This window comes from Aspergillus sclerotioniger (genome assembly GCF_003184525.1).
Source record: "Aspergillus sclerotioniger CBS 115572 chromosome Unknown BO94scaffold_21, whole genome shotgun sequence".
Lineage (NCBI taxonomy): Eukaryota > Fungi > Ascomycota > Eurotiomycetes > Eurotiales > Aspergillaceae > Aspergillus > Aspergillus sclerotioniger.
In genome coordinates, this window is record NW_020291011.1 from 537,151 (window position 1) to 554,217 (window position 17,067).

At 50.4% G+C, this 17,067-nt stretch overlaps 5 protein-coding genes and 1 non-coding gene across 6 annotated transcripts; 1 reads left to right on the forward strand and 5 right to left on the reverse strand.

The window, feature by feature from the left end:
- Positions 1 to 67: 67 nt before the first annotated feature.
- BO94DRAFT_t219 lies at positions 68 to 139 on the reverse strand. The gene has a single exon. It is a non-coding gene; the product is annotated as a tRNA-Arg (tRNA).
- Positions 140 to 602: 463 nt separating this feature from the next.
- Positions 603 to 2,719, forward strand: BO94DRAFT_520915 (MFS transporter; the record flags this gene model as incomplete). The annotated part of the gene is made up of 2 exons (XM_025610131.1): positions 603 to 2,369; positions 2,426 to 2,719. The coding sequence occupies exons 1-2, from the start codon at positions 942 to 944 to the stop codon at positions 2,717 to 2,719; spliced, it is 1,722 nt and encodes a 573-aa protein (XP_025465519.1). The 5' UTR covers positions 603 to 941.
- Positions 2,720 to 3,334: 615 nt separating this feature from the next.
- Positions 3,335 to 7,612, reverse strand: BO94DRAFT_496500 (tetratricopeptide repeat protein). The gene is made up of 12 exons (XM_025609296.1): positions 7,484 to 7,612; positions 7,250 to 7,416; positions 7,027 to 7,165; positions 6,894 to 6,971; positions 6,701 to 6,834; positions 6,600 to 6,651; positions 6,335 to 6,534; positions 6,216 to 6,284; positions 6,081 to 6,167; positions 5,829 to 6,017; positions 4,282 to 5,781; positions 3,335 to 4,224 (listed from the first exon to the last, which is right to left on the reverse strand). Exons 1-12 carry the CDS (start codon positions 7,525 to 7,527, stop codon positions 3,590 to 3,592), a joined length of 3,294 nt encoding a protein of 1,097 aa, XP_025465520.1. The 5' UTR covers positions 7,528 to 7,612; the 3' UTR covers positions 3,335 to 3,589.
- A 1,945-nt stretch (positions 7,613 to 9,557) lies between these two features.
- BO94DRAFT_548209 (ubiquitin-associated domain-containing protein) lies at positions 9,558 to 12,761 on the reverse strand (the record flags this gene model as incomplete). The annotated part of the gene is made up of 2 exons (XM_025613385.1): positions 9,558 to 10,417; positions 10,493 to 12,761. The coding sequence occupies 2 exons, from the start codon at positions 12,759 to 12,761 to the stop codon at positions 9,558 to 9,560; spliced, it is 3,129 nt and encodes a 1,042-aa protein (XP_025465521.1).
- A 2,300-nt stretch (positions 12,762 to 15,061) lies between these two features.
- On the reverse strand, positions 15,062 to 16,355 carry BO94DRAFT_152547 (Mpv17/PMP22 family protein). The gene is made up of 4 exons (XM_025605810.1): positions 16,323 to 16,355; positions 16,116 to 16,262; positions 15,632 to 15,937; positions 15,062 to 15,578 (listed from the first exon to the last, which is right to left on the reverse strand). The coding sequence occupies exons 2-4, from the start codon at positions 16,212 to 16,214 to the stop codon at positions 15,429 to 15,431; spliced, it is 555 nt and encodes a 184-aa protein (XP_025465522.1). The 5' UTR covers positions 16,215 to 16,262; positions 16,323 to 16,355; the 3' UTR covers positions 15,062 to 15,428.
- On the reverse strand, positions 16,293 to 17,066 carry BO94DRAFT_152620 (uncharacterized protein). Its single transcript, XM_025605811.1, has one exon. The coding sequence runs from the start codon at positions 16,877 to 16,879 to the stop codon at positions 16,445 to 16,447; it is 435 nt and encodes a 144-aa protein (XP_025465523.1). The 5' UTR covers positions 16,880 to 17,066; the 3' UTR covers positions 16,293 to 16,444.
- Position 17,067: the final 1 nt, after the last annotated feature.

Here is a 17,067-nt window from a genome sequence, read left to right on the forward strand (position 1 = left end):
GGGGCTGAGGGAAATAGAGTAGGATGTCACAGGCTCACAGAGAGGAATACAAAAAGATAAAAAAGACTGACCTACGCAGGATTCGAACCTGCAATCTCTTGATCCGTAGTCAAGCGCCTTACCATTGGGCCAGCAGGCCAATTGATGAATATTTAGCGCTCGCTCATGTCTTATACATCGGTATTAGAATACTGCTCTTTACATGGACTACTCTTACACATCAGTCTGCATTTATTACTCCAACAGAGCGATAGGAACCTTGTTTTGAGAAAATTGACATTCTCCACCCCTTGTTACCTTTCCTGATTAGGTAAAGCAAGCGGACGGTATCATCTGTAGATAGCCGGTTGTTTTCCGCGGAATGCCACCACAACAGTGACGAAGCAATTGCTGACTTCTGAGAACACGTAATTTCCGGTATCTGACCCTCCCCGGCCTGGCAATAATCTGTATCCGCCTCGTGACAAGTTGTATATTACCAAGGTTATAGGTAGATAGGCTTTGATAACCACCGGATGACTCAGCCGCGTTCGGCTTCAGCAGCCAGAACGCTTACATCATCTGCATGGCTTTGCCGATGCTCCTCCGCACCTGACTATCCAGGAGCTCTTTTCCTCGAACCCTCTCTTACTTTGAACGGCCTCTTCTTTCTCCAGGATTTCCTCCCCAGACCCGACCCGACCCCACCTGACTCCGACGTGCACGGCGTTGACGTTCGTCTCGACTACAGCTAGTCATTGTTGCCCCAGATCCACTTCGAATCCTGTTTTCTGGGGGCTCCAACGCCCCCCGCATCGCGAACGAGGTAGTGGCCATTGAGCCCTGTCATCACTGTTTGAACCGTTGGTGAGGCTCAGCCACAGCCTCCGGCGCGCTATCTGTTGGGAATACTTGAAGACTGTCACATAGGGTTGCTGGCGTGCTGCCCCTGTGTCGCGAAGATGAGAACGGATGAGCACAACCCGCTCAACCGGCGACATTCTTCCACTCTACACTATCAGACCTTCGATACCCCGCCGCCGAAGTCTCGTGGAAGGCCGAACTCTGGGCAGTCTGGATCATCGGGTGACGATTCGCAGTACCAACCAACCGATTCTCACCATGGACCGGGGCACGGATCACCTCTCCCCAAGAAGCAGATGGCGGTCCTCGCGATGATATCCCTCTGTGAGCAGACAGCCTTCAATTCCGTTAGCCCTTATCTGCCCGATATGGCGTCGTCGTTTCCCGAGGTCGAGCCGAATATGGTTGGTGTATACGTCGGAGCAATCGCCACTTCATTCGCGATCGCACAGCTCGTTACCAATTACTTCTGGGGCTGGTTATCTGACCGAGTAGGACGGAAGCCGGTCATCCTGCTGGGTACAATTCTCACGGCGGCATGCTTTGTTGCCTTCGGTTTTTGCACAACGCTATACCAGGCAATTGTCGTACAGGCTTTGATGGGTGCCGTCAATGGCAACCAGGGTTTGGTGTCCACCTGTTTGGGTGAAATCACTGATCGAAGCAATCAGTCGAAGGCGTTCACCTATCTTCCTGTTCTTTATGGCATTGGAGGCATAACCGGACCGCTCTTGGGAGGCTTGCTCATTTTCGAGCAAAATCCTTTCAATAAAAGCCAGCGCAATCCCTATCCGTATCTCGCCCCGAACCTGCTCTCCGCCGGAATTCTTGTTATGGACTTTGTGCTGTCGATATTCTTCCTCGAAGAGAGTCTTGAAGACGCGGATACAATACCCAATTTCAAGCAAAGAGTTCGTGCTATATTCGCGTGGCTGTGGGAGTGGACTAGCTCTGCAAAGAGCGCGAGCCGGATGAAACCGCCACATGCCACCCATTATCGCCATCTTCGTACACAGTCGGACGAGAGCCAGGATCATGATAGTGAATTAGACTCGGCATCCGAGGTATCGGAGACCCGTCCGGCTCACCATGAGTCCTTGACGCGAAGTGAGATCTTCAACCGGGATACTGTCTTGCTCCTCTTGACCTACCTTATATTCGCTCTGTGCAACGTCTCATTCAACTCGCTGTTTCCCATCTTCTCGCAGGCACCTCCCCCGCAGGGACGTGGCCTGACCCCGTCAGAGATTGGTCTTGCGCAAGGGTTTTCCGGGTTTGTAACAATCATTTTCCAGATCTGCATTTTTGGCAGGTTGAGAGACAAAATGGGAAATCGTTGGTCTTATCGGGCTGGTCTTTTCGGGTTTGTTCTCTCCTTTATCCTTATGCCTTTTGTTGGGTACAAGAGTGATGGCACTGGTAGCGGAGTAAGTGGCAAGACTGCGCTCGTGGCCTTCGAGCTGTGCTTTGCGCTGCTGGTCAAGACGGTCGCATCAGTTGGCGGGTTGACAAGTGCACTTTTACTGGTAAGTGGCTTGCTATCTCCGACGTTGGCGAAACTCAAAGTAACCCTTGGCTCTAGATCACAAACTCTGCTCCGGATCATGCTGTCTTGGGATCCCTCAACGGACTTGCCCAGACACTTTCCGCAGCCGGTCGAGCGGTCGGACCCTTCCTATCTGGCAGTTTGTTTTCTCTAGCATCCAGGCTGAAGCACAAGGGGGAAGCCATGCCCTTCGGCGTGTTCGCCGCCGTATCGTTTGTCGGATTCATCCTGAGTTTCGGGATCCGAGGCCGCTCCCTGGAGGCCGACGACTGGGAAAGCGACAGCGATGACAGTGACAAGTCCGACGACGACGAACCCTCCGGCCCATGAGGGCATCCACTCATTTTATAAAGAGAAACAAAAGAATAATCTTTACGACCTCACGATATTACTTACAGTTTTATAGACAAAGCATCCTCGCCACCCGGAGCGCTTGATTTTACGCGCGATATCATTCTTTTCCAATGCATACATGTATGGTGTTTGGCGTCGTGTGTATGTTGGTCTGAAGGCGAGACTTGATTCCAAGAGCTACGGATCACTCTAGACCGTGCGAGTCTTTCTTTCTTTCCCCCGTCTTTCAAGCTGTATCAATAGGATTTAGACTTCTGTTCATGTACCTTGCTAGACCTACAGACCCGAATTGTTGCATTTCCTGTTCGAATCTATTACAGCGCTCCCTGTACATATCTACATACTCGCTTAATCTGTTGTTGGAGAGGGACCCGAACCTGATTCCTATAAAAAGACATGCACGGACGGATTTAAGAACATCAAGCGAAATCTACCGTAATACACTAATGGTATCAACAAGTAGTAAACAATGACAGCGCAATATTTCAAGCTTGCTCCGCTTCTCATTCTCAATAAGGAAAAACGAGAGAAGGAAGAGTAAATTGGAAGTGAAGTGAAAATAAAGTGAAACAAATGACATAACATAAATATCTCCATTTGAAACATCCCAACATTATATATAACCGGAAATAGTAAGTAGTAGGCATGGAGACATCTCAAGGACTACACATATAACCAACAAGCCACTGCACCAAATATATAATCTAGTCAGTAAGTCAGATCTTGTATATCAACAACAATAATTTACCCCAATCACACAATCAGCTAAACAACCTAGGAAGACAAAGAAAGAAAGGAAGGTAAATCCCGAGAGGTTTCGTTTCAAACCACAACAAAATCAAGCAATCATTTCCAAACCCACTCAAAAATATACATGAACGGTTCAAAAGGATATTTGCCTAGATTTAGACCCTGGGCAAACTCTATGAGTTCTTCGTTGGGGATATCCAGGGATCGGAAACGGTGTTCTTCACCGCCGCCGCCACGGACTCGGACGCGTTTGTCGATCATGGCGCGGAGCATTTTCTTGCCGGGGGCGACGAGAAGGTACTGTCCTTCTTCTTCTTCTTCTTCGTGATTGTCGGCGGGGGCGTGGCAGATGGATTCTTGACATTCGGGGGTGGTCCATTGGATTTCCTTGGTGGGGGGAGAGGAGGAGGGACGGATGGTCGTGTAGCGGATGTCGGCATCCTGGGAGAAGACGATGACGGTGTTGACGTCTGGATTGAGCTTCATCCGGAAGGTGGTGAATTTGCGGGAATCGAGGAGGATGGCTTGGCTGGCAGTGATGCTGACGGGTTTGGTTCTGTTGAGTTGGCGGATCTTGGTGATGGCGAGGTCGCGGGCTGGGATGGGACATTTGTGTTTCATCATGAGGGATTTGGATTCGAGGAATGAGACGGAGGGGATGCATCGGGGAGCGTGGGATGGGGAGGCGGACTTGTGGCATTTGTCGCTGCAGAATCGGAAGATCATGCAGGCTGGTGGTGGTCGGTATGTTAGATTAGGGAGGGTTGTGAGGAGGAAGGAGAACTTACTGTTGCAGAGGGTGGTGGTGGAAGTGCTGCATTTCTCACACGGTCTGGGTTCATGCAATGCCCATTCTTTCCTCTCTCCTGAGAGCATGTCTCGTCGGCGGTTGAGGCTGGAGATCCTCTGTTCGGCGAACACTATTTTCTCCTGCATGTAGGAATGTCCTGGGGTTCTTCGTACCATATAGACTAGCTGTTTGTATGCGAGAATGGCTTTATCGAGGGAATCAAGCTGCTCCCGAGCGATGCAGAGGGCACTGAGAGCGTCATATGTCTCTATTGCCTCGGGTCCTTTCACGGCCAAGAAGTCTTCGACTAGAGCTTCATAGAGGTCTGCGGCATCGCGGATAAGACCAGCAGTTAGGTATGCTTCCCCCAGACGTTGGATGACCCGAAGTGCGTCGGAATCCTGTGAATGCTGATATTGGTCGAGGATGTCTTTGATCTCAACGGGAAAGTCAAAGTTCTCCGAGCATACAATGTACCGGAAAATCGCTTCTCTTGTGATGGGACTCGTAATGCCAAAGACTGCCCTGTAATATGGGATAGTCCGGCCGCAAATCGTACGTGCCTCCTTATTTAGACCAAATCTGTGATATAAGAGTGATAGTTGATTTTTTGCGCTCAATGTTGTTTCATTCTGCAACCCGAATACTGTGTCGAGTGCCGGAACTGCTTTCTCCAGGAGTACAAGGGCCGCTGCGGAATCACCTAGTGAGACTTTCAGAGAGGCAAGATCCTGCATGCTTCTTAGTGTCTCTGGGGCGTTGTGGCCCAGTGTCTTCAGGCGACCTGCAAACGAGCGCTCATATAAGGTTAATGCTTTTGTGGCGCATCCGGCTTTGGCGAATAATGTCCCCAGGTCGTGTAAGATAGCGAAGTTGTTAGGATGGTCGCGCCCAAACGTCCGCTTGATGAGTCCCAATGCCTCGAGATAACAACCCTCTGAATCGTCGATCCTTTCGAGATCGCGATACGCTTGTCCGAGGGAGTGTAGAATTGCCGCGCGTGACTGCTTGTCAATGTCCAATGCTGGTGTCTCATCGAGCATCTGTAAGGCAGTACGATGTTCGGCAATAGCAGCGTCTAGATTGTCCTGTTTCAGGGCAGTCTCAGCGCGCATTTGGGTGGTGAGGATACGAGCCCAGATGCTTGCAGCCGAAAGCTCGTCTTTCATAAGCAAGAAAAGCTGCGCAATCTCGTCGATTTTGAGTATTCTTTGACGGCCGGATGCATCATGGACAATTGCCCCTCCTGAGATGTGTTGGGTGTGGATGAAGATGTTTTGAGATCCCCGTAGCAAGGCCATATACTCGGTATCTGCGATAGATTCCTGAGTAGCGTCTGTTGCCTGCTTTCGCGCATCTGTCGATATTATGTCGCTTTTCCGTGTAGTCGCTCTCCCTTCGCTTCGTGCGTATTTAGTGACAAAAGAGAACCGTATAGTGTTCGCTCTCTTGATCAATTTCTTGCCCCGATCTGAGGTGGACCGCGCTCGTGACACGCCTACAATAGTGAGTGCTAGCTCTGGTCATTGAGTTCTGGATACTAACCCTTTGGAACTTTGCGACCAAATAATCTCTGTAGAAACGATTGTCTCCAAGAGGGTCTTGCTTGTGATTGAGGGCTTTTCTGGTCATCCAACGGTTCATTTTCAGAATCTGTCAAGCCACCTCTAGATTGCTCGCTTTCCTCTTCACAGAGTGTCTCCTTGGTCTCAATCGATCCGGCACGATGAATTCCTGTGATTCCATAGTCAGTTATGGCTCTGCCAGCAAGAATTACTTCATCTGGTATTGATGTACCACTCGGATCGTAGCTCATTGTTGACTGGGCCTTGCGGGGCTCATTATCGTCCTCGGGATGCCGATAAATGCCATTGGGGGCGTGTGCTATCAGAGGTTAGCATCTTGATCTGAATCTAGAGCCCTAGGACATACCTCGTTCCAGGTCATATAGCCCTGAAAAGCCGATCGCAACCAGCTCGTCCTCTTCTCCAGGCGAGAACTCTTACAAGAGTCAGTACTGAAAAATAACAAATTGTTTGGAACAGGCATACTTCGGAATGACCATGAATCTCTTAGCTTTCTGGCCTTTCTCGCAAACGACTGCTCTCCAGACCCGGATGTTGATGGGACTTTAGAGCCCACGGGGCCCCTTTGCGTAAAACTGGAACTTCGACTATGATTCGCACTGGCTATCTCTCTCGGGGTACTCCTGAAAATGTCGTCTCGCGGATCGTTCAAAATCGGCTCATATCTACAATTTGACGTCAGCGGCTGCTCTCAGCGCACATAGAAGCTCAATTCAAGGGCAACACTAACGAGACGTTGCATTGCTCTCCACAATGTTTGCAGTCGACAACGAAGGGCACATCTAGTAATTTGTTAGATCTAATTTGCGACAATGGAATAAGACACCCTACCTCGCTGCCGATCAAGCCCTTCCTCTCCATCACCGAATGTGAATAACCTCTCACAGTTGCCACAGAAGAAACAGATGGGGCGAGAGTTGAGAGGGATAAAGCGTTTTTCCACGCGGTACCCTTTTGTGATCAGACTAGAACAGTAGATACTATCAGCATTCCTGTTTGGATATGCCAAAGAAGGATTAGATACCGATCCCGCGTCATCACATAGACCGCGATCGCAGTTCCAGGACAATAATTCGTTAGATAATGTTGTTTCAGTTCATTCCTGTATGACTTGTTAACGTCCGACTCGATGGGGAAATGTGGGAGATTGGCCGTACAATGAAGAGAATACCGCATCGCAATCGGGGCAGTTGACATCTACTGCATTCAATGGAAGCCCGTCTTCGCCTCGAACCGGAGGAAATAGGCGTAAGGCTTCCTCATAGCTCGTAACTCCGGGAGATGCATCGTCTTGCTCTATTGCTCGGACCAACCCCGGATTAGTCGCTGCAAATCCATCCACATGATGCATTGATATGTAGGTAGCCGGGGGCAGCATACCGCTCGTAGATCTACCGACTAACGACAATAACACGTCCGAGGCTCTTAGTATACGACCTTTCGCTTCGAATCTGTTGGGAGCGCCTCGGATTGGATATCGTAAGACGATATCATTCTCGACTTGTCGCTTGGCCTCGGTCCGCAGCCCTCGAGGGTCGCCGAAATCTCTAGCCAACCAGTATAGCTGGTTAGTTGGAAGTGCATCTATGGAAGCGAAGGAATGTGGAAAGGTACCTCTGGACCGACGGGTTAGCGTCGAAAATGTGTTCCGCCGTCATGTTGGAGGGAAATGTAGAGGATGCACCAGGAAACGAGAGTGGGAGGGAAGACAACCTCGAAGTTTTGCGGCAAGTCGATTCAGGCAGATGTCGGAAAGAAACAGAACATCAGAGACAGGATGAGGCGTCACTTTTAATGAGCTGTTGGACGTGCTGGCGCACATACTACATATGCAGGTCAGTCGGTGGTCTTTCGTTAGAAGTAAACGGCGGTGCCGCATACTTGGTGGTTCCTTGGAGGGACTGGGGAAGTTTCTCCTCTCGCGCTAACGCCTGTCATCCCTCGCATGCTAGTCTGGAACAAAGCTTGCGAAGGAGAGGAGGCGGTTGAGTTTAGAAGAAGGTGATATATTGAATGATCGATTGATCGATGTGCCGAGGGAGGGATGGGCGACAGGGTCGGTTGGCAGGCTGTGCTGCTCTCCTTCTTTGCATCAACATCATCTTTGATTCCACGAACTGACGGGCCGCCCTGGTGTAACCAGTGAGTGAAGCCGCCAGGCTTCCCCTCGTTTTGCTCCCTTCAATAAACCACCGGCCCCCTTGCATCCAACGAACTGGGGGAACATCCATATCCGTGTTTCTCCGCCCTCACCGCATTATCTCTGCCCCGGAGTCAAGGCATAGATATATCCAATCCTTCCTTTCTTTTTCTTTTTTTCTTTGTTCTTGGCCCTTTCATCTCATTCCTCAAGCAATGCCATTGGCGTATCACCTGTCATATCGCCAGGAATGAGTCCCGCCTCTGGCGGAGGCCCAACCCAGCAAGTCCTCGTTGGGGATCGTCGCGTCCCGAGTTGACATATCACAAACGCGTCAGGGAGTTTCCAATAATTGACTGGACCACGAGATAGTTCCAGCAATATCCATGCTGGTCGACAAGCTTTAGGGACATGTCAAGGCCGAGATTCCAATAGATAAGTATGCTGGACTGTTGACTGTCAGCTGGAGCACGCATGTACGTGCAACCAGATCCATTTGACCTCACCGTGTTCATGACAGCCTGCATAAAAGATGCCGGAGGAACCTGCGAACTAGAATAGAACACCCGAAGAACCACGACGAGAAAGGGTTCGATGTGCGTCGAAGCCGTCCCGAGACAATAGTGTCGAAGTGTGTTTCATGCCCGGATTTGTCAGATCCGAAATAGAATTAACTTTCGCCCTTTTGGTCGATGCCGTGGCCATACATTCCAGGACTCCAGGGAAGAACGCCCGCGACCGACGATGGCTTTCAAAGCCTGTTTGCCCTCCTGCCTTTCTGGCGCGGTGAGGTGGACAGGAAGGAAGGTTGGGCCGAGACGGTTCGGAATGGCCGCTGGCCTGTAAGGACGGCTTCGCCTCCGATCAGGAATCATACGTGGATGGGCTTTGCGTCGCGTCCCGCCCGAAGGATAATACTTAGGTGGCGTTCTTCTCGGAGGATACGAGTGATCTGCGAACATCCAACACAGATTACTTCATAGCCTCTCATAGGGCTCCTTGCAAACAGCCTACGAGAAGCCTGCCTCATCTTTTGGAATTCTCTGCCCTCCCTCCAGATACTATTATAAGTCGCGGGGCATCCCCTTCATGAAGGGGATGCCAATATGCCATGGCCTCATGAGCCCAGGGTAGAAATGATGCTAATCGATTCCAGGGAGAACATCCCTCGGTAGGGAGAAGGCTGTGAAATCATGTCATACCCTTCCCCTTGGTATGGACAAACCCTCGCCAGCATTATACTGATGACCATTGTACGAATCTAGAACCACATATTTTCATAGATATTTCTGCCGAAAATCTAGGGGTGGATGAAATAATAGTACACGCTAATAGCAGACGCGGAACAGGAGAGAAATCGATGGTGCAGAGTGGTATCAAAAAAAAAAAAAAAAAAAAAAAAAAAAAAAAAAAAAAAAAAAAAAAAAAACGCCTTGGAATCGAGAAAACCCCTAGATGGAACAGATCGTAGGGCGGAGGTAGAATACGATGCGGGATGTGCACTGTGCAACTGCATATGCTGTTGTCTTTGAAGGAATAGCAGGCTGCTCAAGCAAATTTCCAGCCTGAATATCGCGACTCCGGACTGTTGATGACCGATGACAGAAAGCTCCTGCGCTTCTTCAAAGAGAAGCCCCTGTGGCTTTGTCCATGGCTTTTTTGTTCTCTGACGAGCAACGATATTGCTGCATTTACGTTTATCCCTTCGCCATTGTCTGTTACCTTAAGGGCCCACTTGGCCTTTTCTTCTTCAAAGCCAAGCTCCCGGACCATTGTGTCGAGAGCCCGATCAACAGGGTCGCGAACCTGTGGCTGATAGACTGGCATGACTGGCATAACCAGCCGGGGTGCCTGCATATAATGAACGTTCGATACATAGGAATGCGTCGTAGGTGACGTTGCCATCCTTGACATGGACATCGGGGGTTGTGGCGCGAGCGGGAGAGCCTCCAAGCGGCTCATGATTGTTGCATACTGAGATATTGGCCGTTCTTCCGCGGGCATAACAATGGGTGGACTCAGTTGCTGCTGCTGCCTTTGGTGCTTTATTTGGGCAGAATAGGCGGCTTGTCGTCGGCGGTGAAAGTCAGGAGAAGGCATTCTTTCACCGGGGCTGTTGGTCGTTGGAGAGCCTTCCCGACTGACGAGCGATCCGGATAGTTGGGAGTTAAGACAAGGAGAGTATGAAGATGTTTGAGACGTAATACTTCGTTGTGGCTGATAGGCCTTCGACACAGCCTCCCTGAGGAACGTGGAACGGCTGGCACCAGTGTCGGAGGGTTCCCATCTTGTTAGGCCCATTGATTGAGCCCTTTGGAAAACCACAGCAGTGTTATCATAGGCATGGATCGAACCGAGTATCAAGACCGCCGAAAGCCCAAGCGTGAGGATGTAGTAAGTCCACTCTTCTGTGTTGATGTATTAGCTTTTCTGTAACAACACAAACCCGACAATAGCCCTCCCAAAAGATGCGATTTACTCACCTAAAATTGCTGCTTCCTTTGCAGGATCATTCACTGCCACATCGTGCCCATCGAAGATTCCAGCAGCCCGCGCTTCACTACACTTACCGTGCATTGGTTGAAGCAGCACACCTAGGCAGGTCCAGATCTCGGTCATATCATGAAGTTGGTCCTTTGATAAAGGGCCTTTGTTACCGTACCCGAACCCAACAGGAGGCTCGAATAAAACGCTGTTTGCGTCATACGGGTCAGTTATAGATGTGGCCACCGAGGCACATCGGCTCATAGCCACGGTACCGCCCCTCAGCCAATCTAACTGTCCCACAATGTCTCCCTCTCTATGTTTCCCAGATCCAAAGATACGACAAAAAGTCCAGACACGCCAAAAGGCATCATCAATCTGCGTGGCACGGTCATCATCCATGCCGGATAGCCCACGGATCGTTTCTGGGCGCAGAAAACTCCCACACCGAGCTAATATAAGGGACTTGAGATGAGCCAGTGTGTAGATATCTTGAGCATAGCGCTTGAGATAGCAGGCTGGGGTGTACTCTGGCACCGGGGCATCAGGGTCTAATAAGGTTTGCCATTCGGTGTCCCATGGGGGGCTCATCTCACGCAACTCCCACGCTGGCGCAGACATTTCGAACACAGCCCTTCGCATGAGTCTCAATTCGTGTTGCTTAAACACTCGATAGAAATCTCTGCGAAGAACTGCAACATTGAAAAGCTCATCAAGTGAATTGACCTGCTCCAAGATCGATAAAACGACGCGAACAGGCAGTGTAGTAGGCATCGCCCCCACGGATTTGCAGGTTGGGGTCGTGGCATCGCCCTGCAATTCGACTGGGGATAATGGGAGACTGGCCTCCAACTCATATACCATTGCTGAAGTTCCAGAGACTTGTTTATCCTGACGAGTAATCTTTGCTGGCGTCTCGCCGGATTTACTGCATGACACAAAATACTTTTCGTTGAGGGACGCGCTCCTTGCTCTTTCGCATGGCCTTCCCTGCTGTTCCGGATGATTGCGAGTGTTGGGGACCCGACCTTCCGTCGAGTTGAAAGGGCGCATTATGCTTTCTCGGCGGAGTGTTCCCATTTCCTTTGTTTGAAGGCGGGGGAGCTTCATCCGACGCCCCTTCTCGCCGCCTGCAGATGCAGGCCTTCCCTCAGAGGCAACGATTGAAGACCCTTGTAGCTCAGCGACTTCACTGTTGCCGAGTTCGAAGACAACCGGCGGGTGTAGGACACTGGCCCGAGAGGACTCGGGCTCTGACTTTGAGCTAGAGTTGCTAGTAGATCGTTGGTGGGCACGGCTAAGTTTCCGACCGAAGCTTGGCACTGTGAAGGAAAAAGGTGGCTTGGCCTTGTGTGGTTTCTTTGTTTGTTTCGTGTCTTCGCGGGATTTGGCTTTGCGGATCTGTTGGCTTTCATGCACGTTAGCAGGGGGACGAGGGGCTGGTCGCGTAGCAACCATGTCCATGTTGCCTCTACTAATTTGCAAAGGCCCATTGAAGACCTGCAGAGGAGCGCGAGGTGAAAGTGGTTCTGGCACCTGTCGCTGCTCAGTGAGTCCTGCCAAAGTCCTCTCCAGGTCGTTAGTCGCTTGTGACAATGTCGAATGATGATAGCTTGGTTGTAATATAGAGCGCGGTGGAGGGTTCAAGCGGGCATAATGATCGAGGTCCCTATCCAGAGTTTGGGACGTCTTATGGCGAATTGATAGTGGCGTTAACTCAATAGGTGGCTCCTGAGGAAGAGGCTTGTCTTTAGACTGGGCAATTGAAGGCCGCTTCTGTAACGGACGAGGAATTCGTTGCTCAGACTTTGACTCGTCAAACACGCTAGTCCCAGCGGAGGATGCCATATGAAAGCTGTCCACCGGCTTATGAACTGGTGATGTAACTTCGGACCCCTGACTCGTTAAGGATGACCTGCTAGTGTAACTCGACGACCTGTTATCTGCCACTTCTTCGGATGACAAAGAAGAACGCCCTTTCACTCCCTCTAGTGGTTGTAGTTGACTATCTACATGAGGTACGCCCTTCATGTGAGATTGAGAAAGAAGATGGGTTGTACTGTTCGTCGGAGAAACCAAGGAGAAGTGAGAGGATAGCTCAGGGAAGAAACGAGCCCAGCGAGTTCCTGACCATGGTGGAGCCCTTTCAGATATAGGCGAAATAGAGACGTCGTCGTCGTCCTCCTCTTCCTCTTCCTCGATGTTTTCATCGACCACGTATGCGCTATCCGATATCTCGTCTTCTGAATGATGAGCCTTTGATGCCATTATGATACCGGAGGGTTGTAAGCCGGATGAAGTGTGGTCGGGCAAGTGTAGTATCTCCATCCTGGGCATTTCAGGATCTTATATAGCCCTCTATCAAGTGTTCACAGCCTATCCGAGGTAGGCCAGCCTTCCAAATCGAGGTAACAAGTACCGACGGGGCGTCTTGTTGGTTCAATAGTGACAATTGGCTGCTACCTATACAAAACGTCCGTTGTCATATGGAACAGTGTACCCGTCTGTTTCTGGTCATGTACATGGTCTCTAAGGCGATGTACTTGTTGCTTTCTTTGTCAAACCCGACAATGTTATTTGCGGTACCTTTCGTAAATTTAGAAGCCAGCCCAGCTGAAGGACTTTCGAAACCCAAGCGGGCTAAGACAGAACCGTTGTGCTGGAAACGAATCCGAGAAAAATTGTTCTTAGACCGAGAACTGAACGAGGCTCCAGGGATTGTGCGTGTTCTTTCAGCAATAGTGACACACCCGGCTGTCGCAAAAGGTTAGCGCAAAGAGGCGATGAATAGCGCAATGTTAAGGGTTGGTATACTGATAGCCAACGCCGAGGGGGCGAACAAAGAAAGAGGAATTGGACGGACCATATGACTAGCTACCAACAAAGAGATCCGAGATGCACGGCGATGAAATATGGGAACAGATAGGAAGGACGTCTGCCATTTGAGGTCCTAGCTAAGTAAGAATGGGGTCTGACTAGCATTCTCCACGTGCCGGGGAACGCTTTTCTTATCCCTGTGTCGGAGGGAATCCGCTGGGGAGGTCGGCGACATGACGCCAACTAATTTACGGAGTAATAAGGGGGGGGGTGAGTGTTGCGATACGCTGAGTGGAGGCCTGAAGGGAAAGGGGGGGGGGTTGTGATGGGTGATGGGGAAGTGTGTCTTGATCGATGGACTGATTGATGGAGGGTGGGACGAAGAATGGATCGCCTGGAGAGTCGACACTCGACACTCGACACTGACAACTGACAGTACCTACTCAAGCCTGGGCTAAACCGCGGGGGCCAAAACTAGCCCGTGCGACTAGGCCGGATCCGAGTGCCACACCCGGTCGGGTATTGTTACAGGTAGGTACAAAAATGATCGGTAATTTTCCAGGGATCCCCCTCAGCCGAATAATGCCTTACACGCCTCATCGACACTGCAGGGAGTTTGCCGGTCTCTTTTGAGTCAATAATCATGTAGCCCCCATCGTCAAAAGGGCCATCGTGGAAATGAATAGTCACGGCTGCGCCATCCACCAGCCTCCTGATCGCCATTCCTCAGGGATCTATCCCCCATGTGACCATGGTGCAGCAGACTGCAGCCACAGCCTTGATCTATTAATTACCCGGCAGTAGGTACTCCCGTAACGGGACTTGACTTCGAGTCCAGACGCTCAACGCAAGCCAATCGCCATGGCTTCAGTGGTACCCGGGCAGTGCTTCATCAATAGACCCGGGAATCAGAATAGGAGTGAGGTCACAATTCCCCGACCGATTGCGTACGCGGGATGGATCCCTGCTCATACAACCCAGGCGGGCACCCGCCATGGTCGAATCAATCAATGTTCGGACTTCGGAGTACACTCCTGCATGCAATGACAAGGGATGGTATCTTAATAAGAATCGAGGGTGTCATGCATACGATCCATCCATCACTGTTCTTGACCAGCCGTTGTCTCTCGCGGGTTCGCGGGTTCGCCGTGGTCTCAACGTCAATGCGTTTGTGTTTGAAACAACAGTCGATCCCGCCGTCTCAGATGTACTCCAACTCTCAAACTGTGTATCATACTATAAGCACCTGCTCCGCCTTCATGCAGTACTTACCTCACAAACAAACAGTTACCCAGTGGTAGTACTACGGCCATTTGACGTTGGCTTCAGCAAAGGTGCGGCGGATTTCAATCTCATCCAGTTTGCAAGTATCGCCCGCAGATAAGCCCAAATATAGCACGTTCTTGTATGTGTGGCCTAGTCGTGTTAGCGCCTGGGTAACATATGGGTTCCTTCGACGCAGATTGGCCTCGAGGACCTGCTCCATGGGGACATGGGCCAATTTATGGGAGGGTGGATTCGACTTGCGCTCGCTCACCATACCGTTTGCCGTTTAAGGTTATGGTTCAGGTACACCCGGACTGATCCGGACTGTTTCTCTCCGGACAGCATCGGGGCTAGGTATGCTAGGTGTACCGCTGTACATAATTTGGCCCCAGAATGAGTGTGGGCCTTGAACTGGGCTAGGCTGTTACTATCGTAACTCTCAGAAGCCCGGGAATTGGACTATGGGGGCCAAAATGAGAAACGTGTTGCTCAACAGTCTTATCAATGTTGCGTGAAGGATGCTATTTATCTAGCGTGCCGCCGTTAATTCCATCCCGACCCCTTTCCCCGCAAGCTTTGAGAAAGCTCCTGTCGGTTGTATGTGGTTGCCTATCCATCACTTCCCCTACTGGGTTGACCCAATTGGGGTATGCCCCAAAATTTGCCTGCTAACGTTATACGTGGCATATATCGAATGCAAATAGTGGCTTGTCTATCCAACGTTCGCTAAGCCAACAACGAAAGCACCCGAGCCTTGTGACTCGCTGATACCCAACTCAGTTCTAATTAGGTCTTGCAGCACGGGTTTCGGAAACAAATTCGGACGACCCCTTGAGGCAAACTCGAATAATATCAACCAGACATCAAACTCAAGTAAACAGCCCAGAGCACACCAAATAGGCTACCAACAAGCAGCCGTTTATCTGTTGGCACAACAGTAAAGTTTAGAACGGAGACGAATGGCCACAGCTTGAACCCTGCCACCATGATGGGCCAGAAGTCCTGATTCCATGTCAGCAACCCAGTGTCAAACCTAAATTGGGGCTAAAGCAGACCTTTTGGGTCTGCTGCAGAATGGTATCCCAGTCCTGACCGCGCAGGAATCCCATGGTCATGATGAAGGCTGCCGTGTTCCAGGCACCTCCAACAATTTGGTCGATGACGATTTTGGCGACAGTATTTGTAAAATTTAGCTGAGGCTTGTGCTTCACTTTCTCTGATTTAGGACTAGGGGCGGAAGTATCGTCGTGACCCGGGAATTTTGATTCGAGTCCCTCAAGCCACAGGAAAGTCAACGGTGATAGGATGAAGGCACATGTTGTGAACTGAAACAAGGCTTGGCTGTCCAGTTCAAAGGGTCTCTGTAGACATCACACCGTCGGCAACCAAGGAGGTATGCCGTGATACCGCCCCCATGGTTCGCCGATCAAACGTGTCATTTGTTAGTTAGGTGATACGTATACCTTTACGGGTATACAGCATTATCCCTGAGTTCTCGATACCGGGATTTCATGCTGTTTGAGGAATACATCAACATACCTCGTCCCTATAAGCACCAATGGCCTGTGCCAGGATATTGGAACCGGCATTAATTAGCGCAGCTTGCAAGGTCGCCCTTGCTATCGGAGGGAAAACCATAGCAGGTACCCGGTGTCCCACAGGTTCGATACTTTGTACTGCTAGGGACTAGATATGCCCATTCCGGTATCAGCTCTGAGCCACGTGGTAGGAAACAATTGGGATTACCTCGAAGGAGTTAACGATCTTCAGGGCTTAGATCGTTTCAGGATCTTAGATCGATCGCTCTACCTAGAGCCGTGGAGTATTTACGGGGGTAAAAGTGTGTCCCTTCACAAGCGAGTCAGAATCTAAGCGAATCCAGCAACAGAAACCAAAGAATCTTTTGTGTCTGGTCCGGGTTTGAGCGTTTTATAGGGTTGTGGGAGTTGCAGGTCCAGAACCGAGCGATCGGTCTGATTTGACAGTGGGGTGGGAGAAAAGGGAAGGTTGACACGCTGCCCGCCGCTGGACCCTGTGCAATTTGGATCCACCCCACACCATTCGGTGAGTTCCAAGAAGCATTTCCAGCGGACAGGTCCATCTTCAAGCTCAGATTTATCCCTCCGCCCTTCTTCTCCAGCGGCATAAATTCTTGGGGTTTGATTTTCAATCCCTGCAACCCCTTGCTGGATCACGGTTTGTCTTATTGGCGGAGGAACCCGGACGGCCTGAAACAAATGCATTGAACTGAATAGAACATGAAACAGCCAGCATGGCTGCTTCGGGTTGATTGATGCCACCATTGCATGAATCAAAAGTATAAAGAAGTAAAAGCTGAGTTCGTCAACAACAACTAATAAGTGGTGCCGGCTTTCTCGAGTTATATCCGACTGACCCAAGTGGTCATACAGACAGCCACTAGTACTTCGTGCATACTCACCAGGCGAGACCTTTGCGATTCCAAGTGTCTTGGCAATCGAGGTCTTTGCAG